Source organism: Periophthalmus magnuspinnatus, chromosome 24 (assembly GCF_009829125.3).
Source record: "Periophthalmus magnuspinnatus isolate fPerMag1 chromosome 24, fPerMag1.2.pri, whole genome shotgun sequence".
Classification (NCBI taxonomy): Eukaryota; Metazoa; Chordata; class Actinopteri; order Gobiiformes; family Gobiidae; genus Periophthalmus; species Periophthalmus magnuspinnatus.
Genome location: NC_047149.1, coordinates 17,173,641 through 17,200,288, shown reverse-complemented (window position 1 = coordinate 17,200,288; position 26,648 = coordinate 17,173,641). Strand labels below are relative to the sequence as shown.

General features: G+C 37.0%; 1 protein-coding gene across 2 annotated transcripts; it reads left to right on the top strand.

Moving 5' to 3' along the window:
• Positions 1-140: 140 nt before the first annotated feature.
• Positions 141-25,766, top strand: itpkb (inositol-trisphosphate 3-kinase B). 2 transcript variants are annotated; one of them, XM_033990486.2, is made up of 12 exons: positions 141-543; positions 3,557-3,711; positions 4,133-4,292; positions 4,687-4,977; positions 5,580-6,359; positions 18,133-18,232; positions 18,936-18,973; positions 19,643-19,818; positions 21,073-21,277; positions 22,678-22,779; positions 23,145-23,216; positions 24,070-25,766. In XM_033990486.2, the coding sequence occupies exons 2-12, from the start codon at positions 3,674-3,676 to the stop codon at positions 24,277-24,279; spliced, it is 2,172 nt and encodes a 723-aa protein (XP_033846377.1). In that variant the 5' UTR covers positions 141-543; positions 3,557-3,673; the 3' UTR covers positions 24,280-25,766. The 2 variants fall into 2 exon arrangements, with proteins under 2 accessions (XP_033846377.1, XP_033846376.1); XM_033990485.2 differs by having other exon boundaries at positions 4,130-4,292.
• The last annotated feature ends 882 nt before the right edge of the window (positions 25,767-26,648 follow it).

Sequence of the window (26,648 nt, the reverse complement as noted above, 5' to 3'; positions counted from 1 at the left end):
CTGGACGTTGCATAGCTCTCAATAGACTAATTTGACAACTCCAAAGCATAGGATAGACCGAGGCTGCTATGCATAGTGCTGATAAGTGAGAGGAGGGAGGCAGAGAGAAGAGAGAACGCGCGCTTCCGGATTGTGCCGTCAGTCAGATCGAGCTTTTACTACGAGAAGCATGTCAACACCAACCTCCAGAGAAAACTACTTATCGTGAGGGCCACTGTCAGTAACAACGCCCTTTGAACGCGGCTCCCAAAGGTTTCCAAGTCCGGCGACGCAAATGTGAAAGGATCGCGCATTTTTCATCCAATTTTTTAAAACTTTTGTGCGTTGGAGCGCAGAGCAGCGTCGAGACTGTGCGTTAAAGGGAGCAACCAGACCATCGAACACAAAAAATGCCTGAAATCCTTATATAGCAGTGGGTTTTTTTCTCGAGTAGTTGTTTTTTCAGTACGGAGAAAAGGGAATCGACTTGGATTTGATGTTGCAGGCGGTACACGGTGATACAATTTGACTGGCCTGGATAGAAGCTTTTGGGAGGCTGAGAAGGTATGATAACTAGGACCACCTGATAAATTCACTGTTTTTAGATGTTTGCTGCCATTGTGCTATCCTGGCTTGGTCATTGCAATGGTTGATTCACTTGTAGAACTATATAACTACACTGTTAACTAAATTCCCTTCTGAACTACTGTCAAATTCTGGACAGGGGGTTTAAATCTGGATTTTCTTTGGCTCAGTCATGCACTCATATTGTAAATTGTCCAATAATGGCCCAAAGACTGCAGTGCTTATCCAAAAAAAAGTATTCAATTCTATTAGAATATTGACTTAGAGGGACATCTTGGGGTAATTTGTCTCATTATAGCTGTAAATTAGGTACTTTATGCAAGGAAAAGATAATTTTCTGAGAATAATGGCAAAGACCAAGAGTCACTGAAGCTATTTGCATGAGACAAGTCATTATTGCATTATTTGAATGACACTGCACTTTATTATACAAAAATACAAAATGGTTGTTATTTGAACTGTGCAATTAAGCCATTTCCAAGTCCTTCTTTTCTTTTTCTCTTTGCTGTCATTGCCCACTTGTGTAATCATGTGGGCAGTTTTAATATTCTCACAGTCCCACTCACTCTCAGAGCAAAATGGGTTCTGTCTGTGCAAAGCTTTTCTCACCATTGTCTGCTCATGTTTGAATGTAATATGTGTGTCTGCAGTTACTGTTGCCTAACCAGGATGATGCCTTGTTTATCTGATTAAATATTTGGAAACAAAAGGTAGAAGCCCTTTACTATACGCCCTTTATGGATCCTGTAGGAGTCTTCACGGGAAAAATGAAAGCACCATCCATATATAGCATGAATAAGAATAGTGTAAAAGAAATGTGGAAGTAGTGTTTTCACAATGGTAAAATATAAAACTGTTTTGTTCAAGGAAATGGCTTGATACGCAATACCTATTTTGATACCACAATAACATTAAAAACGCTCTTTCTTTTGACGACATAATGACATTTTCAACACACAATTAGTAGTTTTGTTCATAATATGATATTGTTAGATTTTATTAGGAGATATTCTTTGCATGCTGATATCTTTCATTGTTTAATTAAAATGTTTTGATACCAATGGGCAATATTGAACAAAATTTCTTAAAATATTTTTTGGCATCATCCCTGTTCTGAAATGTGTCACAACTTGCCTGTAACTGCCTCCGTTTAGGTTCAAATACAGCTGATTGCATAATAATTATTTAATTTGCATGGACTGTGAGAAAAAGGTGTAGAAATATCACTTATACCTTTGTTTGAACAATTACTTTATCAGATATTTTTATATCTTATCTTTATATCTACCTATCTCTCTTATAGTTCTTCTTTTTTGCATATCAAAATAATTGTTTTGAAGATACTATCTTGTAATCACTCTCATCTAATTGCATCTAATTCTGTAATAATGTGTTGAACAAACAACTTTTACAGTACATTTTCCGTATGTGATGACAAAAAAAAGTCCTTTAGTGATTATTCCTCTTGGAAATGTCTTCATATTTCCTTCCGCTCTAACCTGACCTTCACCGTTACTAATACATTCTCAAAGCTCCAGCAGCTCACAAAAGTCTTTATTTAGTGGGAATTGAAAGCATGACTTGTGACTAACCTCCACTTGAGAGGCACAGCACATTGTGTCCATCCCTCTCTCGAAGTGCGTCACTGGCCAACAAGGAAATCCCATCTGCACCACGTAGATCATGACTGTTCCTTCTCCTTAACTTATCTCATATCAAGACCTACCCCCAGGCACTTGGTGGAGGGCAGGGTTCAAACATGTAAGACCAAGTAACATCAATCCATTCAAAACTTTAGCCTTAGTAAATTAGCTGCAGGGTGTAATTATTCTACTTGCATTTTAGGAAACAACCTCTTGAATAATGGGTTTTCCTAAGATAACATATAATTTTTTGTGGCTTTTGACCTTTAGCATTGCAGGATAGGACCAATGCCTTCATGTGGGCCCAGTGTAGTTCTGATATGTTTTATTTATTTTTTCTTTACTCCCACAATAAAACAAATATTGTTCTTGAAACGTACTTCTAGTATAAACACGTAAGTATTTAGAAACCTGTTGCTATTTATTTAGTATCAATAAGTAGTAGTGGTATCAATTCTACTGTACAATAGTGTAATTATATTTTTTAATCTGATTAGTAGTATTATTAGTATCGCTATTTTGATCTCTTTTACTCTTGATTGCAGTGTACCTTTGACCAAAATATATTTAGTTTTACCTTATATAAATAGCACTGTGCAATGTTAAGAGATTGCATTAAATTTGCTGGACTAAGACCAACGCAGCGTTTATCCAATGCTGTGTGTGAAATGTCAGTGCTCACTCAGGCTTATTTGCATTGTTTAGTGTGAGACCATTTTAACAGCACTTGAATAAGCTTTGGTAATGTTGATAGGGTGGTGGTATAAACAATATAATGCCACAAGTGAGTAATACTTAAATATAAATAAATAAAACCAGATTTAAACAGACTAAAAGAAGGCTAAATGTTGTAGCGTGGAGAGAACCTTGATGTCTGAATACATGCAAATATTGTGCCATCATCAACATACACACGGATTGAATGTTGGAGGACATGATAACCGTGTTGTTTTGTCTGCTGCTCTACAGTCTATGAGCCGTATGTTTTGTCTGATTTTTCATTTGTTGATTTTTCTTGGTCATGGTGATCTTTGGTTATTGTGTGTTCTGAACGGCCTGGGCAGTAGAATACATTCATCGTGTTAATGTGTAAACTTCCACAATAGAGCCAAGTACTGGTAGTAATTTAGGAAATGTATTAAAATTATGACTTGGAAAGAAACCAGTTTGGGTTGTAGCAGTCATTTTTTTGTATTTCAAACTGAGTTGTGTTTATGACTATCATAAAAAAAACAAATTATCTTCATTAGTCGAGAATGTCCCTCAGGCTGTACTTCTTTCTTAATATATAATTTAATTTGAATCTATTGGGTTAAACACTAAATTAAATACTTGTTCTTGTGTTACAGACATCCTTGTGGTTGTGTTGCTGCTGACTGAATGCAGAGGAGGCAGAGACGCCCGTGACCCAGGGGACATTGTCCGATGTGTGTCCAGCTCCTGAAGCCCATGGCCTGGCCGCGGGGATGGCAACTTCTGCCCTGAACCTCAGAGTCATGAACAGGTCAGACTCAGTATCAGAGTGCATTCCTCTTAACACAGGGCTATGCCTAGAAGCACTCTTGTTTGGTTAGTCTGGTCTGACAAGTGGTTTAACTAGAAATATGGGATCGCATTTCATTTAGCTTTATGACATGTGTTCTTGGCCAATGACTGGTATTTTCAACTTAGTGCTTTCCTTTGTTTGCTCTGTAATTCAAATTTAATTTAAGTTACTTCTCTACTGATTTATAAACTTTACATTACCAACAACTAAACCCTTATTAAACTTTTCTCCTGAATGAAATGCAGTCATATAGATAGTCGAAGAAAAAGTAAAAGGCTATGTATACAATTATGTAAAATTTTACATATGACATAAATTACATTACATAGATATCTGTATTGTGCTTTTCATGTGTTTTTTCTTCTTGTCCTTTCAGCAGTAATCAGTTCCACGCTCAGCCAGGCTCCTCTAACGGCTCCAGAGCAAGGACCAGTGCTGTGGGTCGACCCGTGCTCCCCGTCCCCGACAGAAGCACCTACTGCCAGTTGCTGGGAGGCCTCTACAGCCCCACCAGCCCGTCCAGTCCCACCAGCCCTACGGTAGGGAATATTTATCAATATTTATATTTATCAACAGATCAACCTGATGTGTTAATTATCTGCCAATATAAGATACTGGCAATTAATTCATTGGATATTGGAGATAAAGTTGAACATAAAGAAATGCATGGTTGTTTCATTAATCTAAAGTTTATATGTGCTAACTGGTCTATAAGAGCACATGGGGGAAGTATATGGGGAAAGTATTATTATTCCTTTTTTTTTTTTTTAAGCACTATTTGAAATGTACTTTTAATCCTGTGCGAATGAATGTACCCTACAAAACTTATCCAACTACTTTGCAGAGCTTACCTTCATATTATTTACCTTACATGGTATGACTGAATCACTCCCCTCTTCACCCTTCTTTTTTCCTCTTTGTTTTTGCTGCCAGACAAGTCGTCAAACTCTGGGTCCAACTTTTGTGTTCCCCTCTCCCTCCTCCCCGTCCTCCCTGTGCTTGAGCCCCAGCCCGCCCCGTCGCGCTCGCTCCCCCTCTCCTCGCAGCCCTGAGCTCCTGGGTGTCAATGTGGGCCAGAGGGTGCGCCGCCTGAGTTCATCTGGCTGTGAGGACCGAGGGGAGGCAGAGGGGCAGGAGGAGCGCCCAGGGGAGGGGGAGACCCGGGAGGACCGGAGACGCCAGGCACAGCTGCTGCAGATCCACCGCGAACTGCAGAACGTGGAGGTGAGACTGACCAAGCACTTGAGATTTGTGATGCGGAGGGTTGGTTAAAAATAGATATTCAAATACTAATTATTACAAAAGCGAGATTCCTATTTGAAGAAGTATTGACACTGAAAAATAAACCACATCAGCAGGACAATGTTGTACCTTTCCTGAATGTGTTTTATTCACAAAGAAATTTATTTACAATTTTATCTGGTGAAATCAATTACAACTGTTACTATTGCCAAAAAACACCTGCATTCTTACTTTGAGGTGGGTTACCTCTCCACAGATCTGACCTGTAACTTAGCTTGATATGGTGACATGGAGATAGATAATTGTAAAACCATATTGTGGAACATTTTGGACAAAGCAAAAACATTTACATGAAAACGAGGACAAAAAGTTGCATACGAGAGTGCACCTTTAAAAGAAGTAATTTATGATGACTCAAAATGTGTCTTTCTATGTGTTTTCTTCATGTTATGTTTTGACTCGGTGTTTTTCACACACAGCCCTCGGCACCAAGACTCTTAAAACTTCATCAAAGTGAACACCTGCGGTATAATAAATCAAGGAGAACAAACCAAACTAACTTTAATCATTTGTTGCCTTTCTAGGTCAGAGGAAAAGTCGGTATTTTCGAGGCCCACATCTCCGGGATCCGTGCCCAGGTTAACAGCGAACTCCAGCGCAGTCCTCGGTTTCCACGGCGATCAACTAGCCACGCCCCTTTCCCTCTCAGCCAATCCCAAAACTCTGCACCCCAATGCCCAATGACACACCCACAGGAGAGCAAGGTTCCCTGTGTGGTCCCCAATGGAAGAGAAAGAGAGGAGGAAGAGGAGAGGAGGCAGGAGAGTTCTGCCAAGTTGCCCACGGAGAACCAAAATGGACGCAGTACGGATACAGTTTCGCACAATTTATTGCCGGATGGAGAGAATATAGAACGACTTAGAGGGAAGGATGGAGAGGAGGATGAACTTCAAGCTAAACGAGAAAGGACAGAGATAAACAAAATGGAAATGCATGAAAATGAAACGCAAATGGAGTTAGTAGAAAGTGGTGTAGCTTCTTTATCGGACCTGTCAGATCAAAACCACTCTTTCACCAACATTCCTCCTATCCCTGCTGTTATAATCACGGACCACGAGGGCCCACTTCCAGCTTCAGAAGGGTTCAGCTCAGACCTGCCAATGTCCTGCACGCCAAGCCCAGGCTCGAGCCCCATTCCCGGGCACAACTTCTCCACTCGCTCCCTCAGAAAGCTGTCTTCGTCCTCCACCTCTTCCGCTGGGTTCTCCTCATCATGGGAAGAGTCTGAAGAAGACATCTCCAGTGATAATGAGAGGGGGGACCAGCTACTCAACCCGTCTGTGCTCAGTTCTCAGCAGAAAGCAGTAAGTACAAAATCAAAAATCTAATATATTTTTTTATTTAAGATTTGATTTTGTATGATATAATATGTTTTGTGTTATGTAATATATAATTATTAGTCCAGAAAAAATGTGGTTTCTTTTTGGGGATTGTCAGTCGTTTATGTGCAACACCTGTTAAGACTGTAATTAGAGCTGTCATGTCCTATATGTCACAGGTGTTTTAGTGGAAACTGGGGAATAATAGAGAGATAGAGCAGACGTATATCAAATTGCCCCATTTAATTGCCCCATGTGGATAAATAAAGTGTTGGTGAATTCAAGTGAAAGTGAATTGAACACTTATTGGCCATTTTGTATTTGTTTATGTGCTTATTTATTGAACATTTTTAGCATTAAAGGTGCTCGATGTAACTTTTCCGGTGTGGGCTTTGCCATCTGTTTATGTTTTGCTTTGCCTGAAGTGTTCTTCTGTGGCATTACACTAATTTATCTGGCATTTATTCAACTACAAGTCTTTTTATTGCCTCTAAATACTTTTAAAACACACATTCTTGCTGTGAGCTGGGTAACCTCTCTGCAAATCTGAGTTGACTTGGCCTCGTGGCGTCACCTGCTTTTCCCAAAGGAGTTAGATCTGTTTAATGTCATACGGTGCAACATTCCAAGCAAAGTAATTATATTTCCAAGGGGACAAACAGGTGGCTGACCATTCACCAGAAAAGTTACGTAATTCACCTTTAAACCACAAGATCCGCTGCAACCATAGACTCAATAACTCATGGAGATATTTCAACAAGCGTTAGCAAAGTTACCATAGCTTTTCATGCACATAAAATAAAATAAAAAACATGCAGAGACAGTGATTGCCCAAAGGGAATTCCCTAGTTATTTAATATTATCTTAGCCAGTCTGCACGTCCTGATTTAGCACCCATCCTGTCAGATGTCGTAAAGTGTTCGTGTTGATGCGTGTGTTGTGTTTTGAGTTGCCCGTGCATGTAGCTACTGCTGTAGAACTGTCCTCCCCTCCCTGAGCTGTGGATGACATTCTCTTTAACAAAGCCAGCTCTGTGCCTGACCTGTGTGTGAGGGGTGTATGTGAGGGGGTGTGCGGGGAGTACAGAAGGAAAGTGGTTTTATTAAAAGAAAAATACAAAATGGGAGAGAAACTGCCAGTCACAGGCATCTTGGAAGGGGAGAAGTATCTCATTGTGATTTTGTCTGGCAAGCATTAAGATTAGATTTGCGATTTTTGTTTTAATAGGATTCTGTTCAAAGTTCACATTTTAAACGTGTCAAGTAGAACTGATAAAAGAACTGAAATATGAACTGGCAAACTAACACAAGAATCCCATTTCAGAACATGTTTGTACAGATCTAAACTGCAGGGTTAGCCGTTTTTATGCAGAATAATACAGGAGAATTTATTTTTTGTGAAGGAAATGATGTGCTTTAAAAATTGCTGTAGATGTGATTTGATAATTGCCTCTGTTCAAATTTTGATTCAGTTGTGATTACTCTTGCACTTGCCCTGCACGTTAGTTTTAGCAGCATTTGGATCTAGTTCAAAGTGGAGGCAGTGGTGTTGTGTGTAGGTGGAGGGATGCAGTTTTTGTTTGTAGCAATAAGTTCAGAGCACGGCCATCTCACTTCTGCTTCGAAATTGTTCTGATTACACTGTTCTTTGTTTTGAAAGAAGATGACACTTGCTTTTCACACTGAATAAATATGAGGATGAGTGCAGGTGTCCAAAATTAAAACAATTTCAAATTTTGGCAGAAAGCATTTCTCCCGTCAGTTAAAGTAACGAGTATGTATTACATTATAATGACTTTCATGCTATATTCCTAGCTGTTAAATGAATATAGACGTAATATACTATTACTTAAACTATTCATAAGATATAGGTGCAGGTTGTTTGCAAGAACATGGCTTACCTTAATTTAAGAACATAACAAATTCTATACATTTTATTGTACCTCAAAAAGGTTCACAAACAAACTTGTTATGTAATTTTTTTAAAAAGGAGATTGAAATATTATGTTAAACTTTTAAATCTATAAATGTATAATATATTTTTGTGATTAATATTACTTTGCAGCTGAGATGTCTCTTGGTTCTTGCCCTTCATGGGTTCATTTAAATGTCTGTGATCATTAAATGGCACTTTGGATGCTCAGATTTTCTTTCTTAAATCTGTCTGAGTTCTTGCAGGTGACCCGACCTGCAGACTTCATTTGTTTAAATGAATTTGGCTGCTGGATTTGAATAGGGTTTGTTTTTATGTTTGCATATGTCCTGTATTTTTTGTTTTCCACATGCAACAACAAATACTTTTGTTTGTCAGGATTAAATGAAAGACTGAGATACATGTTGATGAGGATGTTATCAAATGTCAAACATTGGTTATGAGTTTTGGGAGAAGAAACTGAAGGATTTTACAATTAAAATTTTACTTTCTGCATAATAATATAGTTAAGAAGGCAGAAACCAAATAATAATTAGAATTAAAATTGATTCATTTTATATAACTTTTTTTTTTTTTTTTTTTTTTTTTTTTTAATAATATCACAACTAGTTAGGAGATATGAAAAATTAGAATGTACGAGTATGAGTATATTGTCTACAATTAAAGCTATTATAAATAACAGCAAAATGTGAAAGCAGAAGTGGAAACATCACATTTAATCTTCCACACAAGGGTAAAAAGTCACATTTCTGTGGTTAATTCCACATATTTTACATATTTACTGCTAAACAAAGATGAATTATTAAAATATCTGTATATAGTTATTGGAAAAAATATCAAGATATTTGTGGCAATATCATGCCATTGACATTTTTTTTTGCCTTACTGTAGCATTTACAATATGAAATTAACCCAGATTTTCACCTTTATCTTAAGCTCTTCTTGACAGCTCCAATCTGCAAGTTTTGTGCATGAAACAGGCAGAAACACATAAAGAATGCTTGATTGTGTGGGAGGTATGCAGGAGAGAGGAGAGGTGGAGACGCAGAGGATGGGATCGAAGTAGTAACATAAAACAAAACAAACCTGAGATTTAGATGAACTGGAAACTATGCCTTAAAACCACAAAACTATCTCCACAAATTCCCAGTTAATCTTTTGCCTTTTCTTAAGTAACCACATAAGAAGTGTTCAGGCTTAGTCCATGTATTTCAGGGATTGTGGCCACTCATTCGTTTTAAGCTTCAAAAGGTTTTCCGAAGAAAGCGTGGCATTTTAGCTTTTCCCCGTTATACAGGTGCCCACGTAATAAGCCATCTGCTCGGACATGGTCATTAGTTTTAAGATGATATCACTTGGTTGTCTCAAAGCACAGCGCACACAGTTAGTTCAGAACAGAGCCATATATAGAAGAGCTTTGGCAGATCTTTCAGCGTTGGGCATTTTTCCAGTGAAAGAACGAGGGCTGTATCTGCTGTGGTGGTGCATTGGCAACTTTAGGACACCTGCGCTTAGATATAGATCAGTTTTCAGTTGTGTTAAACCTACTGTTCTTTTAATAGTATTTTTTTGTGTTTTAACCCCCGAACAAATAGTTGTTAAAAATGTAATGGTAGTTGCATTTTATGCCATTTTGCAGTAATCAGTAGAGGGCAGCTTCTAATAGAGATTTGTCATATCAATAACTTTTAAGGGCTATAGGACAAAAATACTATATAAAATAAATAGAATAAAATTGAAATTCAGATATAGGCTTTTATATTTCAATTTGATCACAATACATACATTTGGTAGGTTCTCTACAATTGGTCAAATCCACATATCTCTCACTGAAAGCATAATAACTGACTGATAGGAGGACTGGGCAAGAAAAAGTTTTATTATGACTATATTATTATTATTGAAGTAAATAAATGGTTATGTACAGTTTTGGATATAACTGCACGAGCCAAGATTGATATACTTGGGCAGGGTTATTAGTCTTACTGACAAATGGGTCATACGCTGCCTCCAAGTTTGTTTGTCAATAATCTGTTCTGCACTTGTGCACAAACAAGCTCCGTACATAAACAACGGCAGCACCCTTTTTCTCACAAACATCTGTCACAGCAGCGACACACCCACAATACAAACTACTATATCCTGGTGCTTTATATTTTACTCTAAGTACACCCAACAATTTCCACACAGTGACTCCATTCCCTTTGAATGCATTTTGTAAATTAAGCTTTTGTTGAGAGAAGATGGAAAAAGTAGGGCTGCAGTCAGTTATTATATAGTAAGAAAATGTGTTTTGTATTATGTGTACTACAGTATTATTTATGTGCAATATTTTTGTAATTTGTTACCAGACAGATCTTGTCTCAGGGAATTTTTGTGAAAAAAAAAAAAAAAAAAAAAAAAACTACCATTGCTACTACTGCTATTAGTACTACTACTACTACTACTACAGTTGATAAAGCAAGTATGCTAATTAAGTAATCTATGTCAAGTGGTATATATAGTAAATATCTTCACCTTTGCTACTACTAACTACTACTTCTCCTACTACTAACTATTACTGCTACTACTACTGATGTTTCAAGTTGTTTGCTGTCTATCAAGCAAGGCAGGTTTATTTGTATAGCACAATTTGTACACAAAGTAATTCAAAGTGCTTTACAGAATAAGAACTGTTTTGAGCCAGGATTTAAACATTGTCAAAGTAGAGGCAAGTCTCACATCTTCAGGAAGACTCATAAAACTGATCAATCAATCAATTACTTGAGGTCTTTCCAACACTCAAAGTGACTGAAGTGCTTTCCACTAAAATCAACACAATAAAACTACTACTTTTAAAGCTGTTAGTCCTAGCACTACTGTAACTACTGTACTTTACTGTAAAAACGCCTCTAGTTTCACCCCACCTGTGCTTTCCTCTGGTTCCACACTGAACTGAACTATCCATTCATCTTTGTTTTGAGCCAAACCGTCCAAAGCCTCATGAGAAATACCAAAGATAGACTTTTTCTATGTCTGACCAGAGGCTGAAAAATGAACTGTAACTCAAGTGAATGTGAAGGACTGAGCTACGGGCCATGACAGTGTTTGTACTACAGTGGAAAAAGTTCACTACCACCGCGAGCCTGTCACCATGGCAACTGTGTGACGTCAATTCGAGTTTCCCTCTAGCAGCTGGAAGTCACTTTATGCGTCTGCTACTGTCGTCTTAGTGCTAGGGGGGACCGCTAGTCAAAATGCTGTGCTCAAAACAAACAAACAAAAAATAGAGGGCACTGGCTAATAATACTTTATTGGTGCAAAGCCACTATTTTGCTAGTGATGATCACGGGTCCAGAACTGGATCCAGTGTATGGCTTAAAAAAAACAAAAAAAAATAGTATCTGTGTACTTAAGGTTGAATAATTTAAAACAAATTAAATTAACAACTTGAAATAAAATTAACAGCTAAATAAATGCATTTGAAAACATGTATCATAATTAAAACCAATAATACATTTTTAGTCTTTTTGCAGAAATTCAAAATGTGATTTTAGATTTATGTTGAATATTGGGTGCAGTCACATAAAAATGTACATAGGACCCAAAGTTGTAAACATTAAGATTTATAGCCAATGTTTTGCAGCATTTTTGCCCATGTTTGCGTGCTTTAATATACTGGTGTTTTAGGGTGAAGCCAAGGTGATGCTGATCAAAGCTAATATTGGTTTTGAGTTTGTATTGCATTTTGCATAGGTTCATCATAGTTTGGGGAAACCCTACATCTGAATGTCCTGGTATTAAAAAAGAAGCGTCTGGCAACACAAGCTGTGGCTTTCACTTCTAAACGAAGATTATTTTACTACACTAGATACAGTTATGTAAAGAAAATAAACTGAATGTGAGAAAAGACAGTCACACAGTATGCATTTTGATGCATTTTGGAAGAGAAAAATGTGACACATTTTAGTGCATTGGACTGGGAAATTGTTCACACATATATATATATATATATATATATATATATATATATATATATATATATATATATATATATATATATATATATATATATATATATATATATATATATATATATATATGCACGTTAATCAATTGCTGAGCACTGTAAGGCGACCTGTGTTCCTTGCATTTGGTTTTATTTTTGCAAACTCAATTTTGCATAAGCAGAAGAGACCTTGTGGTAACACTTATTAGTTTGGTTTGGTGGTTCCCTGGTGCTGCACTTTCAAAAACATCTGCCGTGTTTCCCTTTACTTTCACATTTTACTTTTCTACTACAAAATAACCTCTCGCCTTTATTTCCACGTGAGTCTCATAAAGGAGAAGTAACTACATTTTAAAAAAAAGTGTTAAAACAATTTTGAGTGCTTGAACAAAAACAACAAGTAGTCCCAGTCCTTTTACTGCACAAGTGATGATGACCACGTTTTCTGGTTTTCTGAACATCTCAAAGGAATTGGAAATAGGAATAAAGCTGAGCATTAGCAAAATTGGAAAAATGGATGACCAGGTGAGTATTGGCACTATGAGCTATTTATGTGTATGATTTAAATTTGAAATATATTATTCCAATTCTTATTTCTTCTGAATAGACTATGCATTGAGTCAGAGGTTAAAGCACATCATTTCAAGGAATTTAAATGTCTGAAGTAGAAAAGTTAAAACGACCACATTGCGAGCTGTTGTTTACGGAGGGCAAGGCGTGTTTTTTCTTGTCTTTTGTTTGTAGTCACTCAGCAGCGGAAATGGAAAATACTGTCGTTGAGGCACGGCACCCCCCCTTCCCCACTTCCTGTCTGCAAGAAGTTCCTTCGCTTACCGTTTCCTCTCTCTCTTTTCTATTTCTCTCTATATCTCTTTCTCTCTACCTCTCTCTTTTCTCTCTGTCTTGCTCCTTTTTCTCCTTTTCCTTTTGCTTTCTTTTCCTTTTTCTTTGTCTCTCTTACTCTGTCTTTCGCTCTCTTTTCGCTCTCCTCTCTCCTTTCTCTCTCTCACTCTCTTCTCGCTCTTTTCTCTCTCCTCACTCCTGTCTCTCTCTCACTCTCCTTTCTCTCTTTTCTCTCCCCCCTCTCCTTTCTCTCTCTCTCACTCTCCTCTCTCTCTTTTCTCTCTCCTCCCTCTCTTTTCTCTTCAATCTCTCTGCCTCTCTCTCTCCCCATTATTTCTCACTCTCTATCTCACTGGCCCGAGGTCTCTCTCTCTCAATGGAAACTTTACTGTGGCTTCCTTGTCGTACAGCTGCTTGGGGTTAAAGACGGGGGACGCATCAACTGAGCCTCTTCAGCCTCTAAATGAGCACCAAAATCATAAGACTCTGAAAAATGGTTTATCAAGTAGTAGATCAAGCTTTGCCAATCTATTATGCAAGAGAGATGGAAACATTACTTATTACATTTAACAAACCACACTGCCAACATTACTGCATAGATAACTTTACTGTTATATAATGTGTTCACCATTACAATAATTGGCATGACGTAGGCCTGCTTATTTTAGCATCTAATATATGTTTTGACTGACGCACAGCCCTGAGCCATTTAGAAGTTATGATAAACATTTGCAAACTGTGGATTAATTTCTTACTTAATGTAACATGGACATATAATTTTGATAGAAGAAAATTTAAATGATTGTTTTGGCAAATTGAAACAAAACTCTAATTTTTCTTCTTTTTATATTTTATTTGACTATATTATTATTATTTTTTTAATTTATTTATTTATTTTATTATTATTATTATTTTTTAGTTACATATACAGCCCTTTACGAGTTATTGTATCCAAGTAACCTGACCTGGCTATGAGGTGGATTGGTCAGCCTGATCTGCATTTAGGCTTTCATAATATTAACGACATTTCTTGCAACCACCTTATTTCACATGTGCTGAATGATGTCGTCCTATGGAGTATGTAATAACTGATAAAAGTCCTATTACAGCACAGTCACTGAGAGGCTTTATAGACTCAATGCGTCAATGTGGCTTCACGGTCATTGCATCAGCTTTGTGGAAGTTGCTGTTTATGATGTTTCCATTTGTTTATTTTTTTTTACTCATGTCGCAACTTCTGTCACCATCTCTTTGACAGCCTTACAGCAAAACGCATTGGTGTGAGGTTTTGCAAGGTTACATGCTACATTGTCCAAGCAAAGCATAAATGTAACTTCACATTGGCTTTAAACATTTCATAGACTTGAACGTACTCTAGAGCGCTGCTTACACTCCCCGTCACTTCTCCTCTCGTATGACCCAAGATGAGATTTGCATGTCCAGATTGTGTTTGTCCTCACGTTTTGCCATCCAAATCAGCCACAATCATTTATTATTCATGACACGTGTTCTTACATTGCAAAGAGGAGCACAGGTTGAGCAGAGACTATGACTTACAGGTCATAGCTGGATTGATTTTGTAACTTTACTTTTTTTTACTTTGTGAGTGACAGTGGAAAGTCAGTGTTTTGCAATGTGGTCTACTTGGCTGTATTTCGCATGGAGCCTGGTTGCATCGGTTGTAGCGGTCTTAATTATCACCATATTCCACGTTCGAACAAGGCCCCCACAGGTACGCTCACCTCTGGGAATTTCCTCAGCACTTGTTATTATGAGCTTGGAAAATGTATCTATCTGGTACTTTTTTTTTTTTTTTCCACAATGCATTTAGTAATTACATGGCATAACTGTTAACACTATTATTGTCCTTCTATACATAAGTTGACATTTTATTATCGCAAAGCAACTTTTATTGCAATTAACTCCACTAAGATTTGTTAGGTGGTGCATCGCATATTTTAATTGACTTGTTTCTTACTTGTGCAATAATTTAAATGTTCAGATAACTTGAAATGGTTGCAGTAGTGATGTATTATTTTTATTTTATTTTATTTTTTACATGATTGAAAATAAATGGCACTTAAAAGTATGAGACTGGATGCAGACGGTATTTAAATGAATGTAAATTAGATGGTGGATTGTAGACAAACTTTTCCCAGCAGCTGCGTCAGGCCATATGTTGCCATACCCTTTCCAATTAAGTTAATTTACAGGACAACCCTAAACTGACTTAAACACCTCCCTGTCGGATTGCGCAATTATTAGAATTTTGATCACACTGAGATAAAATTGTTTGAACTAGTCAATGATAAGCTTGTTTTTTTGTTTTGTTTTTTTTATCTAGAGATCTATGGCCAATCCTCAATCAGTAAAAACATGTGGTTTGGAGGAGAGTTCAGGTTTTGTTACTTTTTGAAGGTTTCTTATTTGTCATTCCAACATGCAAAAATAAATAAAAAAAAACCAACACACAAAAATGTCAGAACAAGTGTAACAACAGCGATGTGCTCTCCTGAATGCACCATCCTTCCTTCAGCTTTAAACAATATTTCCCCAATAGAGCAGGGAATCCCCCATAGACAGTACACAGGCTTCAGGGTGTCTGGGTTTATATGTTGTCATAATACTACATATCTGCCTCAGTCACTTCCAGGCACTTCTGAGCATTTCTCTATATCCCGTAGGACTTGCTTGTGAGATGATTTGTGCTTTGCTTACTAGTGTTTGACATTTCATCTTTTAGGGTTACATTTATGGAGCGATAATCTTGCCTTAATGCAGTTCTCATTTTTAAAATCGCTTTGTTTTGTGTCCTCTTCAAAGCCCCCTTCTGCAAAGCTTATGACATACAGTTATAATTACTCATACTTGATACAAAGCAGGCCCTTTCTCACAGAACACACAGCAAGTGAGCTACATTAGATAGATGACCATGAGTGTCCAACTTTGGCTTTTTCACAAAATTTAATGTAATCCTTTAACTTTTTTTTAGCTTAAATGTACATGGAAAATATGAGGAATGCCATTACTGCTTTTTTTAAGTCTTGCGCTGTGTTTTTAACCTTACAAAGTCTGCAGGTCAATCTCCTCTCCAGCTGACCTGTCTTAGAGTTTCCACCATGTGACCTGTACACGTGTGTTGTAGTTTTTCTAGGCATAATATTTCCCCAACTCTCTCCTTCATTGGTGCAGACAGAATTTACCATGTGAGTAAAAAGATTGTGTTTTGTACCATAGATAGACATGGATTAAGAGTACCTTCTATGGTCTTTCTCTCTTATAGTACCCATTTTCCAGTCTTCTCTCTTCTTCACCCGCCTCCTCTTCACTGTTTCATGTATTTGGAGACATAATATTATCCCTCTTAAAATGGGCAGATGGGGAAATCCTTTGTAGATGAGATCATGACATTTGTATAATCAAAGCTAAAAGTAGATTCAGTAAGTAGCATAAATTGTCTGTGAGTTTACACTGTCCAGGAAGTCAATGTTCAAAAGGGAACCCCGTTCAAAAATGTCTAAACAAATATGTAAAACAACAGGTTCAAATGTGATGAATGAGTTACTTTAAAAAGTACTTGGACTTAGTTGCACAACCGAGCTTTGTCTTGTGATCCCACATTATAAGTTCTCTGGAATTTTTCCATCTGATGTAATGGGATTTCTTGGAATTTGAACCAAAGCTGTGGCTGGAATCAGACTTTGAGTTTGAATGGATATTACTTTTCAACATGAATTCGTTACTAGTGGTGTCTTGTACAAAGATTTTCAACTCTATTTTCATACTAAGGAAGACTAAGACTAGATACTCATACTACAATACACCACAATGATTGACAGTGATTTTTTGTTTGTATATTTACGCCAAAAGAGTAGTAGTTTCTCTAATGTTATGATATGGTCTACGGCCTGATATAGATAAGGGCCATTCTAAAACTCTTACTCACATGTAAGTGATGTATGAGGAATTTTGATGTATTCTGGCATCAAAATTACATGTTAATTTAATATATGACAGTAGCTTAGTTGATAGCATGTTTGTCCACTGATCTGAAGATTGGCAGTTCAAATCCTGCCCTCGACATCATTGGTTGTGTGATCAAATCCACTGACCCACAGGTTGATGATGTGATTCCGGCTCCCATAGGTGAATGCTGCCATTGTGTCCTTGGGCAAGATGCTTAACCGCCACTTGTCCACTTAACACCTCCACTGTCTGTGTACACTGATATATGAATTTGTGTGTGAAAGGGTGGGTGCTTCCTTGATGTCATAGTGCTTTGAGTGCCTTGAAGGTGGCCAGAAATGCTCTATAGTATAGCAATAGACCTATCTATCTACATGGAGCCAAGAGGGTGATACCACCAGGCCATGTTACAGTCAAATAGCTCACAGTAAGAACATATTTTTCAATGCAATAGAAATTGTTGTCATTGAATTGTCTCATAGTGCACATTTAAACCAACTGCAGAAGTGGACAGTCTCTTAATCTATACATGTAAACCTTTTGTGTGTTTGTGTGTGTGTGTGTATGTCAGCCCTTAGTCCCTTAGTTTAATGGAGTACTTGTCTGAATGCATGTGTAACCAAGGGAAACCCCCATCATAACAACAAATTTGAACATCCAAAAATAAGGCACTCAAGTGTGAGAGAGACGGAAGAACAGTTTCTAATAGGTTACCTCTTTCTGCTGCCTGCGTGTATGTGTGTTGTTAGGTGCTCTTAAAGTAGTGTTTTGCTTAAGGCCTTTTTAAACAAAGCGGTGGAAAGTGCTGGATCAGTCAAATCAGCTTTAGAAGGGGGGAATTACAGGTGCTCATTTCCTGGGTGATATTTAAGCCATCTGCACACTGTAAATGGGGGAATGCTGCACTTACCAGACCCCGCTTAGGCCGTGCTGTTCTAAACTGAGGTTGTTAAATGATTTGTAAAGAAAAGGTGGTAACAGATGTTTTGACACTAATTATCTTCTTACCTTTCTGTTTTTTTTGTATAGCACAAATCTTGGAAGAAAATCAAAAACATGGTCCACTGGTCGCCGTTCGTTATGTCCTTTAAGAAGAAGTATCCATGGATACAGCTGGCGGGGCATGCAGGTACATGGCTGTGCAGAAGAAGTTTGTATTCCTCATAGTTTTAAAACACTCCCTTACACAAAGCACAGTGGAGTGCTACAAAAATAAACACATATCCTGCATAATAAAAAGTAAAAACAACAATAATAATATAGACCTCTTCCAAGGCATTGACATATTGGCAGCGTTCCACATTTAATTATATTTAATTGTGTTCATAAAACCTCTACACACAATGATGAAAAAATCTACTTCTTAAACATATTATGTAACTTTTCTGGTTTGTCACCTGCTCGTCTCCATGGAGCTTTTTACTTTGCGTGAAATGTTCCATAGTATGACATTGAATTTGTATTTTCTTGCATTTTATTGCTGTAGATTCTTTGGTCTCACTTGCTTGTCTTTATAGAGATAGAAAAGATTAATGCCATACTGTGGATCACACCTGACAAAGCTAAATATCCATGGAGACTAGCAGGTTACATAGAGCACATTTTAAATCCATTACAGTTATAACTGTGTATTATAACACATTTGTTGTGAGGTAATGACTACATATAGTAGCCCATACTAGTGTGGTTTCCCAAGAGAAATGTAAACTCGCAGAACTGGAAAGAAGAGCCTTTTTGTTTAACCAGACAAATATTTCCCACTAAAGTAACTTACACCAGTATATATCAACTCCTCCAGGCTGTGTTTTGTAATGTTTTGTTGTTGTTCTCAGGGAGCTTCAAGGCTGGAGCCAATGGTCGGATATTAAAAGTAAGAAACCTTTTCAATTTATTATAAGCCAGTTGTCAGCTTTGATTCAACACAGATGCAGTTGATGTAGGATTATCTTAATATCATAAATAAGGTTCTGTTTAAAAAAGAAAAAGTAATAGTTATCATGAATTTGCTTGTACTTCCAGTAAAGGACTAAGTCTTGCTTCCAATGTAGTGATGTTATGGCTTGCAGCATTGGCACAATTTATTTAAATGACAAACAGCAAACAGTGATTATTATTTAATATTTTTAATAAAATAAACATAACATAAACATACTTTTTTTTATTCTAATTGAATAATACTGTTGTGAATTTTATTTTATTGACATTTTAATAGTTTATTTTATGTATTTGCTAAAATGTAAATTAGGTGCTTAAAAACTAAAGCAAATTACAATTACAATTAAATTACAATTATTCAGTGTATTTCTTATGCCTTTTGTATTTTTACTAATGCTTATTACATCTGATACTACTACTACTTATAATAACTTCTACTATGGGCTTTTATTTTAGTACAATAAAACATGAAACATAAATATAGTTTTACACACATAATTACCCTACATAATATTATCTCTAAACTTCCTATTAGGTAGAGGTATTGATTATGTGAAATGAACTGAAACACTATTAGAACTTGTTTCTAACTCTTCCTCTGTAGAAACACTGTGAATGCGAGCAGCGCTGCCTGTCCCTCCTCATGAAGGACGTGCTGCGGCCTTACGTGCCCGGTTACCATGGAGACGTGGAGAAGGACGGTCAGAAGTACAACCAGATGGAAGATTTGTTGGCTGAGTTCGACTTCCCATGTGTCATGGACTGTAAGATGGGCGTGAGGTGAGAAAAACATCTTAGGAGGTGTTTTGAACAAAAATCTAATTTATTCTTAATTTCAAAACCATTGAACATGATGGCCAAGTATATATATATTTCGTTATCTAATTTAAGAATGAGCTTCTCACATGAGTCTCTCATATGGGTTGCCAAATTTCAGTGCTGAAATCCAGTTAGTTTAACCCAACAAGGAGTCTCTCTGATCTGAATCATCAGTACCTAAACCCACCACCTGCAGCCATTCATTAATCAGGGCCTCTGCTTCAGTATTCACCTTATTCTGGAAGTTGCTGTGGGCACCTACATTGTCATTTGGGTTGTGTTATTTTGCATGGGGCTGCGGCTCTTGACAGCAAATAAGTTCTACACAGACTACAGAGACATTTTAAAGCCCCCCAAGGAATTGGTGCATTGTCGACTTGTTGGTGCACACGAAGATTAAACATTTTATGCAAACCTATTTTGTATCGCATTTTAACGGCAAAACTTTTCCTGAATACTCCATTGAAATTAATGGGAATCTTGCATTATTCGGAAGTGCCATCATAAAGGAAGCACAGTTTAGTCACATTAACTGCAAAAGTGGGTGGAATAAGGTCAATGAATGTGAATGTGTGCACTGCCAGTGACAGCCCAGGTTCAGTTGCGATTGTAATACTTTTTCTTTTTTTCTTTTTTTTAACAGTGACAGTGCTACATACAGCTCCTTTTAATATTGCAATGTTTCCCAGCCATTATGTACTTCATGTGTCTCAAATTGCTTAGCAAGCTCTCCCTGGAATACCACATCAGTATCAACCCATAAAAAGGCACCTAGTCATCTAGTCCTCTTTCCAGAGAAGCATGTTTCACAACAAGTTTACAGTGATGATAAAGGTCATGCTTTATAATTAAATGTGAACAGAACTTAGTCACCTCAACAGCTACTTGTACAATGTACTTGCACTGGGGCAAGATTCATTTTTGAGCCCATATTTGTAAACAGAGGTAATAAAAAATAAATGGGGTGAACGTGTTTGACAGATATTCAACAACATTATTTGAAAGAAATAAAGTAAAAGAATAAAACAAAAATGTATTTCTCATGCTGAAGTACATTTACAAATGAGGGGCTGTAGTTGCCTGATCTAGCCTTTTGAGTTACATACAATGTACTATCACTTTGGAAAATAGTCTACATTTATATTTGCATGTGTAATGTATCTTATCTTATCTACTTGCATATCTCTCACATTTACCCATAATCTTCTGTTTTAGGACATATCTCGAGGAGGAGCTGACCAAAGCTCGCAAGAAGCCTTCTCCAAGACCAGACATGTACCAGAAAATGGTTGAGGTGGACCCTAGTGCCCCTACAATTGAAGAAAACGACCAGAAAGCAGTGACCAAGCCTAGATACATGCAGTGGAGAGAAACTATAAGCTCAACGGCCACTTTGGGTTTCAGGATAGAAGGAGTCAAGGTAGGATTAACTAGGACCAAAATGTGCTTCCTTCCCTCTTTTCTTTTACGTGGGTGTTGTTGTCCTTCGTTGTCCATGACCTCACTTCCTGTTTTGACCAGCAACTTCCTGCCATGAAATTGTTTGCGCAAAGCCTTTTTTTTGGGTTAAGAAGTCTGTCCATGGCAGCTCTATAGGCCCCAGCATCTGGCTCTGACACAGCACATGTAACTCCCCAGCGCTTCTCACTGTCTCTGGTCTTATTTAAGGGTCATGGCCAAATAAGGATATCCTCGGCTTCCCTCTGGTCTGTTGCCATGGTATCAAGGGCTATCCCCAAAAACACAAATAAATTCGACAAGTCTTAGCCATGCGCATTGCTTTATTGGATTACACGATTTATAATTATAGATCAGCTATGTTTTCAAAAGGTCTGATTTTAAAAGCTTTATGCGTAAAATGGAAAGTGAGGGCTACTTGCCTTGACTAGGAAAGAATATTTCTGTAAATAGTACTGTGTTGCCTGGCAGCTAGAACATCAATTACAGTAGGCTTTTCAGGCAATTAAAAACAGCTTTGCTCGTATTATTCAGCATTATATACACTTGACAAAACATTTGCACTTTTAACCAACTAGTTATGTAAACTACATGCTAAATACTTGCCTTTCCAAATTACTCGTCATGCACTATTAACCTTTCTGCATGCATCCCTCATGTGGTGATGCAGGAGGGAGCATAGTTACATTGGGAAAAAGAAGTAGAAGGTGGCAAGGATAGCAGGTTTTATAATGGTTGTTTTAGTGCTTGTGTTAGACCATCAATTACATTATAGTACTTCACTGATGACCTGTCACTGCATTAATAATACAATTTTTTGCTTATCTCTTTACAGCTGTTTGACTAAAAATAACTTCCCTCACAGCAATTTGTTTAGCTTATCTGTCCCCTCTCCATTATTTTCTTATTTTTTCAAGCTCATCTCTGTAGGAGATGTAATTTTTCTGGTACGGTGTCCACCACATACTTGTCTCCATGGTTATGATATTGCCTTGACTGGAATATTCCACACTATAGGTGTTTTTATTTGTAAAAAACATATGTAAAAACAAGCTACATTTTTATTTTGAGTGGGTTGCTTCTGACCTATAGCATCTACTGCTTGTATCTGTGGATATAGATATGTTTAATGTCATATTGTGGAACATTCCAGACAGAGCAATGATATCTCTATGGAAACAAAGTGATAAAGTAGATCCTCCACCAGAAAAGTTGCATGTTGCTTTGTTTTATCAATATCATATCAACCCTCTTATACTTTTAAATGCTTTCTTTAACTGCACTGTATATAGATTATTATAGAATATTACCAATCTATCAATCTATAAACTGATATTTGCATGATTTTGCTCTTGTATCCAGAAAGAGGACGGCACGGTGAACAGAGACTTCAAGAAGACAAAAACGAGAGAGCAAGTGACTTTGGCCTTCCACGAATTTGCCAAGGGAAATAAAGACATTCTGGTGAGCGTTTGCAGATAAGCAAAGTGTGTGAAAATAGCAGAGCAGTGGAAAAACAGATACACAGTCACGACCTTAAGTTTGCTGAGACTGAAGAAAAGGGAAGTCCTTGGGAACTCCCTCAATCTCACACTCATAAAATAAACAAAACTTTACTTAACAGTACTGAGTAGGTGCATAAAATCTATATAGTAATAATAAAATACTGTTATTTTAATGATTACTCAAGTGGGTGTTATGCAATTTTGAAATTCTAAAGTAATTGTGCTCATCTACTCTCCCTTTTTTATATTTTTTTTACTTTTTAGTTTGTCTGGTTTGTCAATACAGGCATTAATCTAATTAAAATGTATCTTGCTTTATTTCAGAAACTTTATCTTGAAAGGCTTAAAGAGATCAGAGACACACTAGAGATTTCTCCATTCTTCAAAACACATGAGGTAAGGATGCATTCTTGTGCAGATTGGATTAATTTAATCTAATTTGCATTTCCATTCAAATATGTTGATTATTGTATCATATTGTATTTTAAATGGAACTTAGTGTCCATTGAAAACCCACAAGTTTGTCTCAAAACAAGTTGCGTCATGGAAAGTGGACAACAGAAGCCTTGGCCGCACATTCAGTTTCACACTTAGACAAACGACTCATTAGAAACGGTGGCTAAAACAAAACAGGAAGTAAGACCTAACTACACTTGTGCTGTAGAAAATACTTTTATTATTTTCTATAAGGTCTGCATTATCGGACTGTGAGTAATAATGAACAACTATAAACAGACTCTTAGTACAGTTTCATTTACGTCAGTTGTATGTTCTGGGAAAAGAGGTTTGGTCACAAAGACCTTCATTAAAACAAAATTGAACATGAACAGTATTTTGTGATTTCAATTAAAGTTGCACTACGTAACTGGGATCCACCATTTGTTTGTCTCCACGGGGACATGTTATTGCTTTGCATGGAATATATAACGTATATATCTTGCATTTATTGACTCACAAGTGCTTTTATTGCAAAGAACAGTGCCTTGAAAAATATGCATTCTTGCTGTGAGTGGGGTTATCTCTCCACAGATCTGACTTGTCTCCATGATATCATTAATGTCATACTGTGGAACATTCTAAGCAAAACAATAACATTTCTATGGAGATGGTGGACATTTCTCTAGAACAGTTACATGGTTTGCCTTTAGATCTAAAAGGCACGACTGTATAGATTGTGCTGACTAGTGAAACTATCAAAACAATCATTGGTTGCAGCCTTACTCAATTTGATACTTTCTGTGTTTTCTAGGTCATTGGCAGCTCCTTGTTGTTTGTCCATGACAGTAAGGGACGGGCCAAAGTCTGGATGATCGATTTTGGTAAAACTACTCCTCTTCGTGAAGGAGACGAGCTCACACATCGGGCAACATGGATGGAGGGCAACAGAGAAGACGGCTACCTGTATGGACTTGATAGTTTGGTGGACATCATTTCAAATATGGTGGACTCTGAGACATGAAGAGTAGGGTGTCTTTATTTTATTTTAATTAAGAGAACACTTGCAACCTCTTCCACTAATTCCTCACGTGTCTTGGGACAATTGGTTGACTTGGACTTGGTTTTGACTTAATCGAATTGGAAATATTGACATCATTCCCTTAATAACCAATGGCCATTGATGGATGCAGTCTCTTCCATAAGTGTCTGATATTTGGATGTGATACATAATATAAAAGGAATATTTTTGTGATGCACAAAATACAGGTCTTGTATGCTGAAATGTGCTTGTGTAGGCAGGACAAATCCGGGTGTAAAGACAGCAAAAAGTCAGTAAGTACATTTCTATGCAATGGCAAGTCAAACTGTAAGATTAACATACAAAATATATTTTGTAAATCTCAAATTTAGGATAATGATTCTGACCAAGGCTCAAGAAAAAGTACTAGCATTATGATTTCAATTTTTGTGTTTTGAAACCTAATTTTTTAAATATTGAAATTGTTTTTTAACACATTTACTAAAGTAATGCTTAATTTGCATCCTTTTAGCTACAGTTTGCCTTGGCATTTGCAGTATACAAAATATGCTGATCACTAGTGACCCTTAAGTTTTAACTACCGAATGGCATTTCCTCTGGTAGGAGTTTTAATTGGAATTTTAAAGGGGAAAACTTTTATCTGTTTCCACATTTGCTAGTACCACTTACTATGGTGCCCTTTACGCCCCTCCTGTAATGAGCTAAAGTCTAGTTAACTATAAAGGAAGTCCTCATTCCATATGTTAGTGTCCCAGGAAAACACTTTTTACACTGTGTTTGAATTGTTCACATGTACAGTAGTTACCTGGTTTTGTTTTGTTTTAATGTTGTACTTAAATGGAACACTTACAGCCATGAACAATGTTATTTAAGCTATACAGTGCCTTGTCAATGCGAAGCCAAGTCAAAAAACTGAAAATATTCTAAGGTTTTAGTTGTTTGTTTTTTTTAGTTGAAGGTGCACTATGTAACTTTTCCAGATTGTCTTCATGGAAATATTAATGCTTTGCCTGGAATGTTCCATGGATTAGCATTTCGCATTAAACCTATATATCTTTTATTATTTAGACATACAAGTTAGAGACTATATATTTGGAGAGATGATCCCACTACGGTATTTTTGAGCAATAAAAACACATGTAATTGAATAAATGTAAGACATTAACCTTTAATGTAATACTGTGGAACATTTTAGATAAAACAATAACATCTCCTAACAAATAGTTGATGGACCCCTCACTAGAAAGTTACATAGTGCACTTTTAAGTTTATTCCTGCTGGTTAGTCTTATGTGAGTGCATGTTTATTATACATGAAAATATGTTTTAAAGTTGTAGTTCATAGTCTATTTATAACATTATGTTGTGTTTTAGACAAAGGTTTCTCTGACATGTGAATTATGGACTGTTACAGTGTGTATAGAGTTAAGCATGTTTTCTGCAATGACAGTAAAAATGCATCTTAAAATCGTGCTTAATGTTTATTCATACGAAAAGCTAGATGTTATATGCATAAATGATAATAATTTGCTATCTCCAAATGTATTGAGAACAGGGAGGACAGGGCTCTGAAATCCCAGCTGGACCCCAGGTTGTGTCTTGGCTACTTAATGGCTGTATTTGCATGAGGTTATTTGCCATTCAAATCACACCTATCCACAACAACATTGCAGCACCAGCATCCGGACCAGACTGTTGTGGCCAGAAAAAACTAATTGCTATGAGAGTATGTGGTGGTTGTTATGAAAATATTAAACCAATTTATCTGGGTATATCTAAAGTTTGAGACAGTTTCTTGGAAAATATTTAAATGCAGCACCTCATATCAAACAGCCATATATGTTGTTGACAAGACTTGTTTCATCACAGAGGAAATTTTAAAAAGGGAATTGGGTCTGTGCTGCTAAAGTAGATGTTTAGCGCCCCCTGCTGTCACTTCACTTACATTGAAGTTGACTTAAACATGGAGAGAAAAAGAAATGGTGATGCTTGAGATGTATTTTGAGCCCTTTATGTAACCGCTTACTGGATTGTATTCATCAGAGTAACCATTGCAGACTCAGGGAAGCCAAATGTGGAGCACTTTCTCAGTCTATCCAGCAGAGGGACACACGCACATGTACAACTCTCTGTGTTAACACTTATCTCAGTACTTCAAACTTGTGTTAAGCTGTGTCTGAACACGCCTCAGTGATGTCCTATTGTATGTGGAAGGTGTGTCGTAAAAATACGCCAAAAGAGACCAAACCTCGAGGATAACAACTGACAGTCCAATCAGAGGACTTGCTCCAGGCCTTACCTCCTGTCAACACACCAATGAACCAATAGAAAGAGCGCGTGGACGGGACAACA

Bases quoted from the DNA above. Each gene is read 5' to 3' on its own strand.
- itpkb (XM_033990485.2), top strand. From the start codon at position 3,674: ATGGCAACTTCTGCCCTGAACCTCAGAGTCATGAACAG. The intron at 3,712-4,129 runs GTCAGACTCAGT...TTGTCCTTTCAG, and splicing joins AACCTCAGAGTCATGAACAG to CAGTAATCAGTTCCACGCTC. The intron at 18,233-18,935 runs GTACATGGCTGT...TGTTGTTCTCAG, and splicing joins ACAGCTGGCGGGGCATGCAG to GGAGCTTCAAGGCTGGAGCC.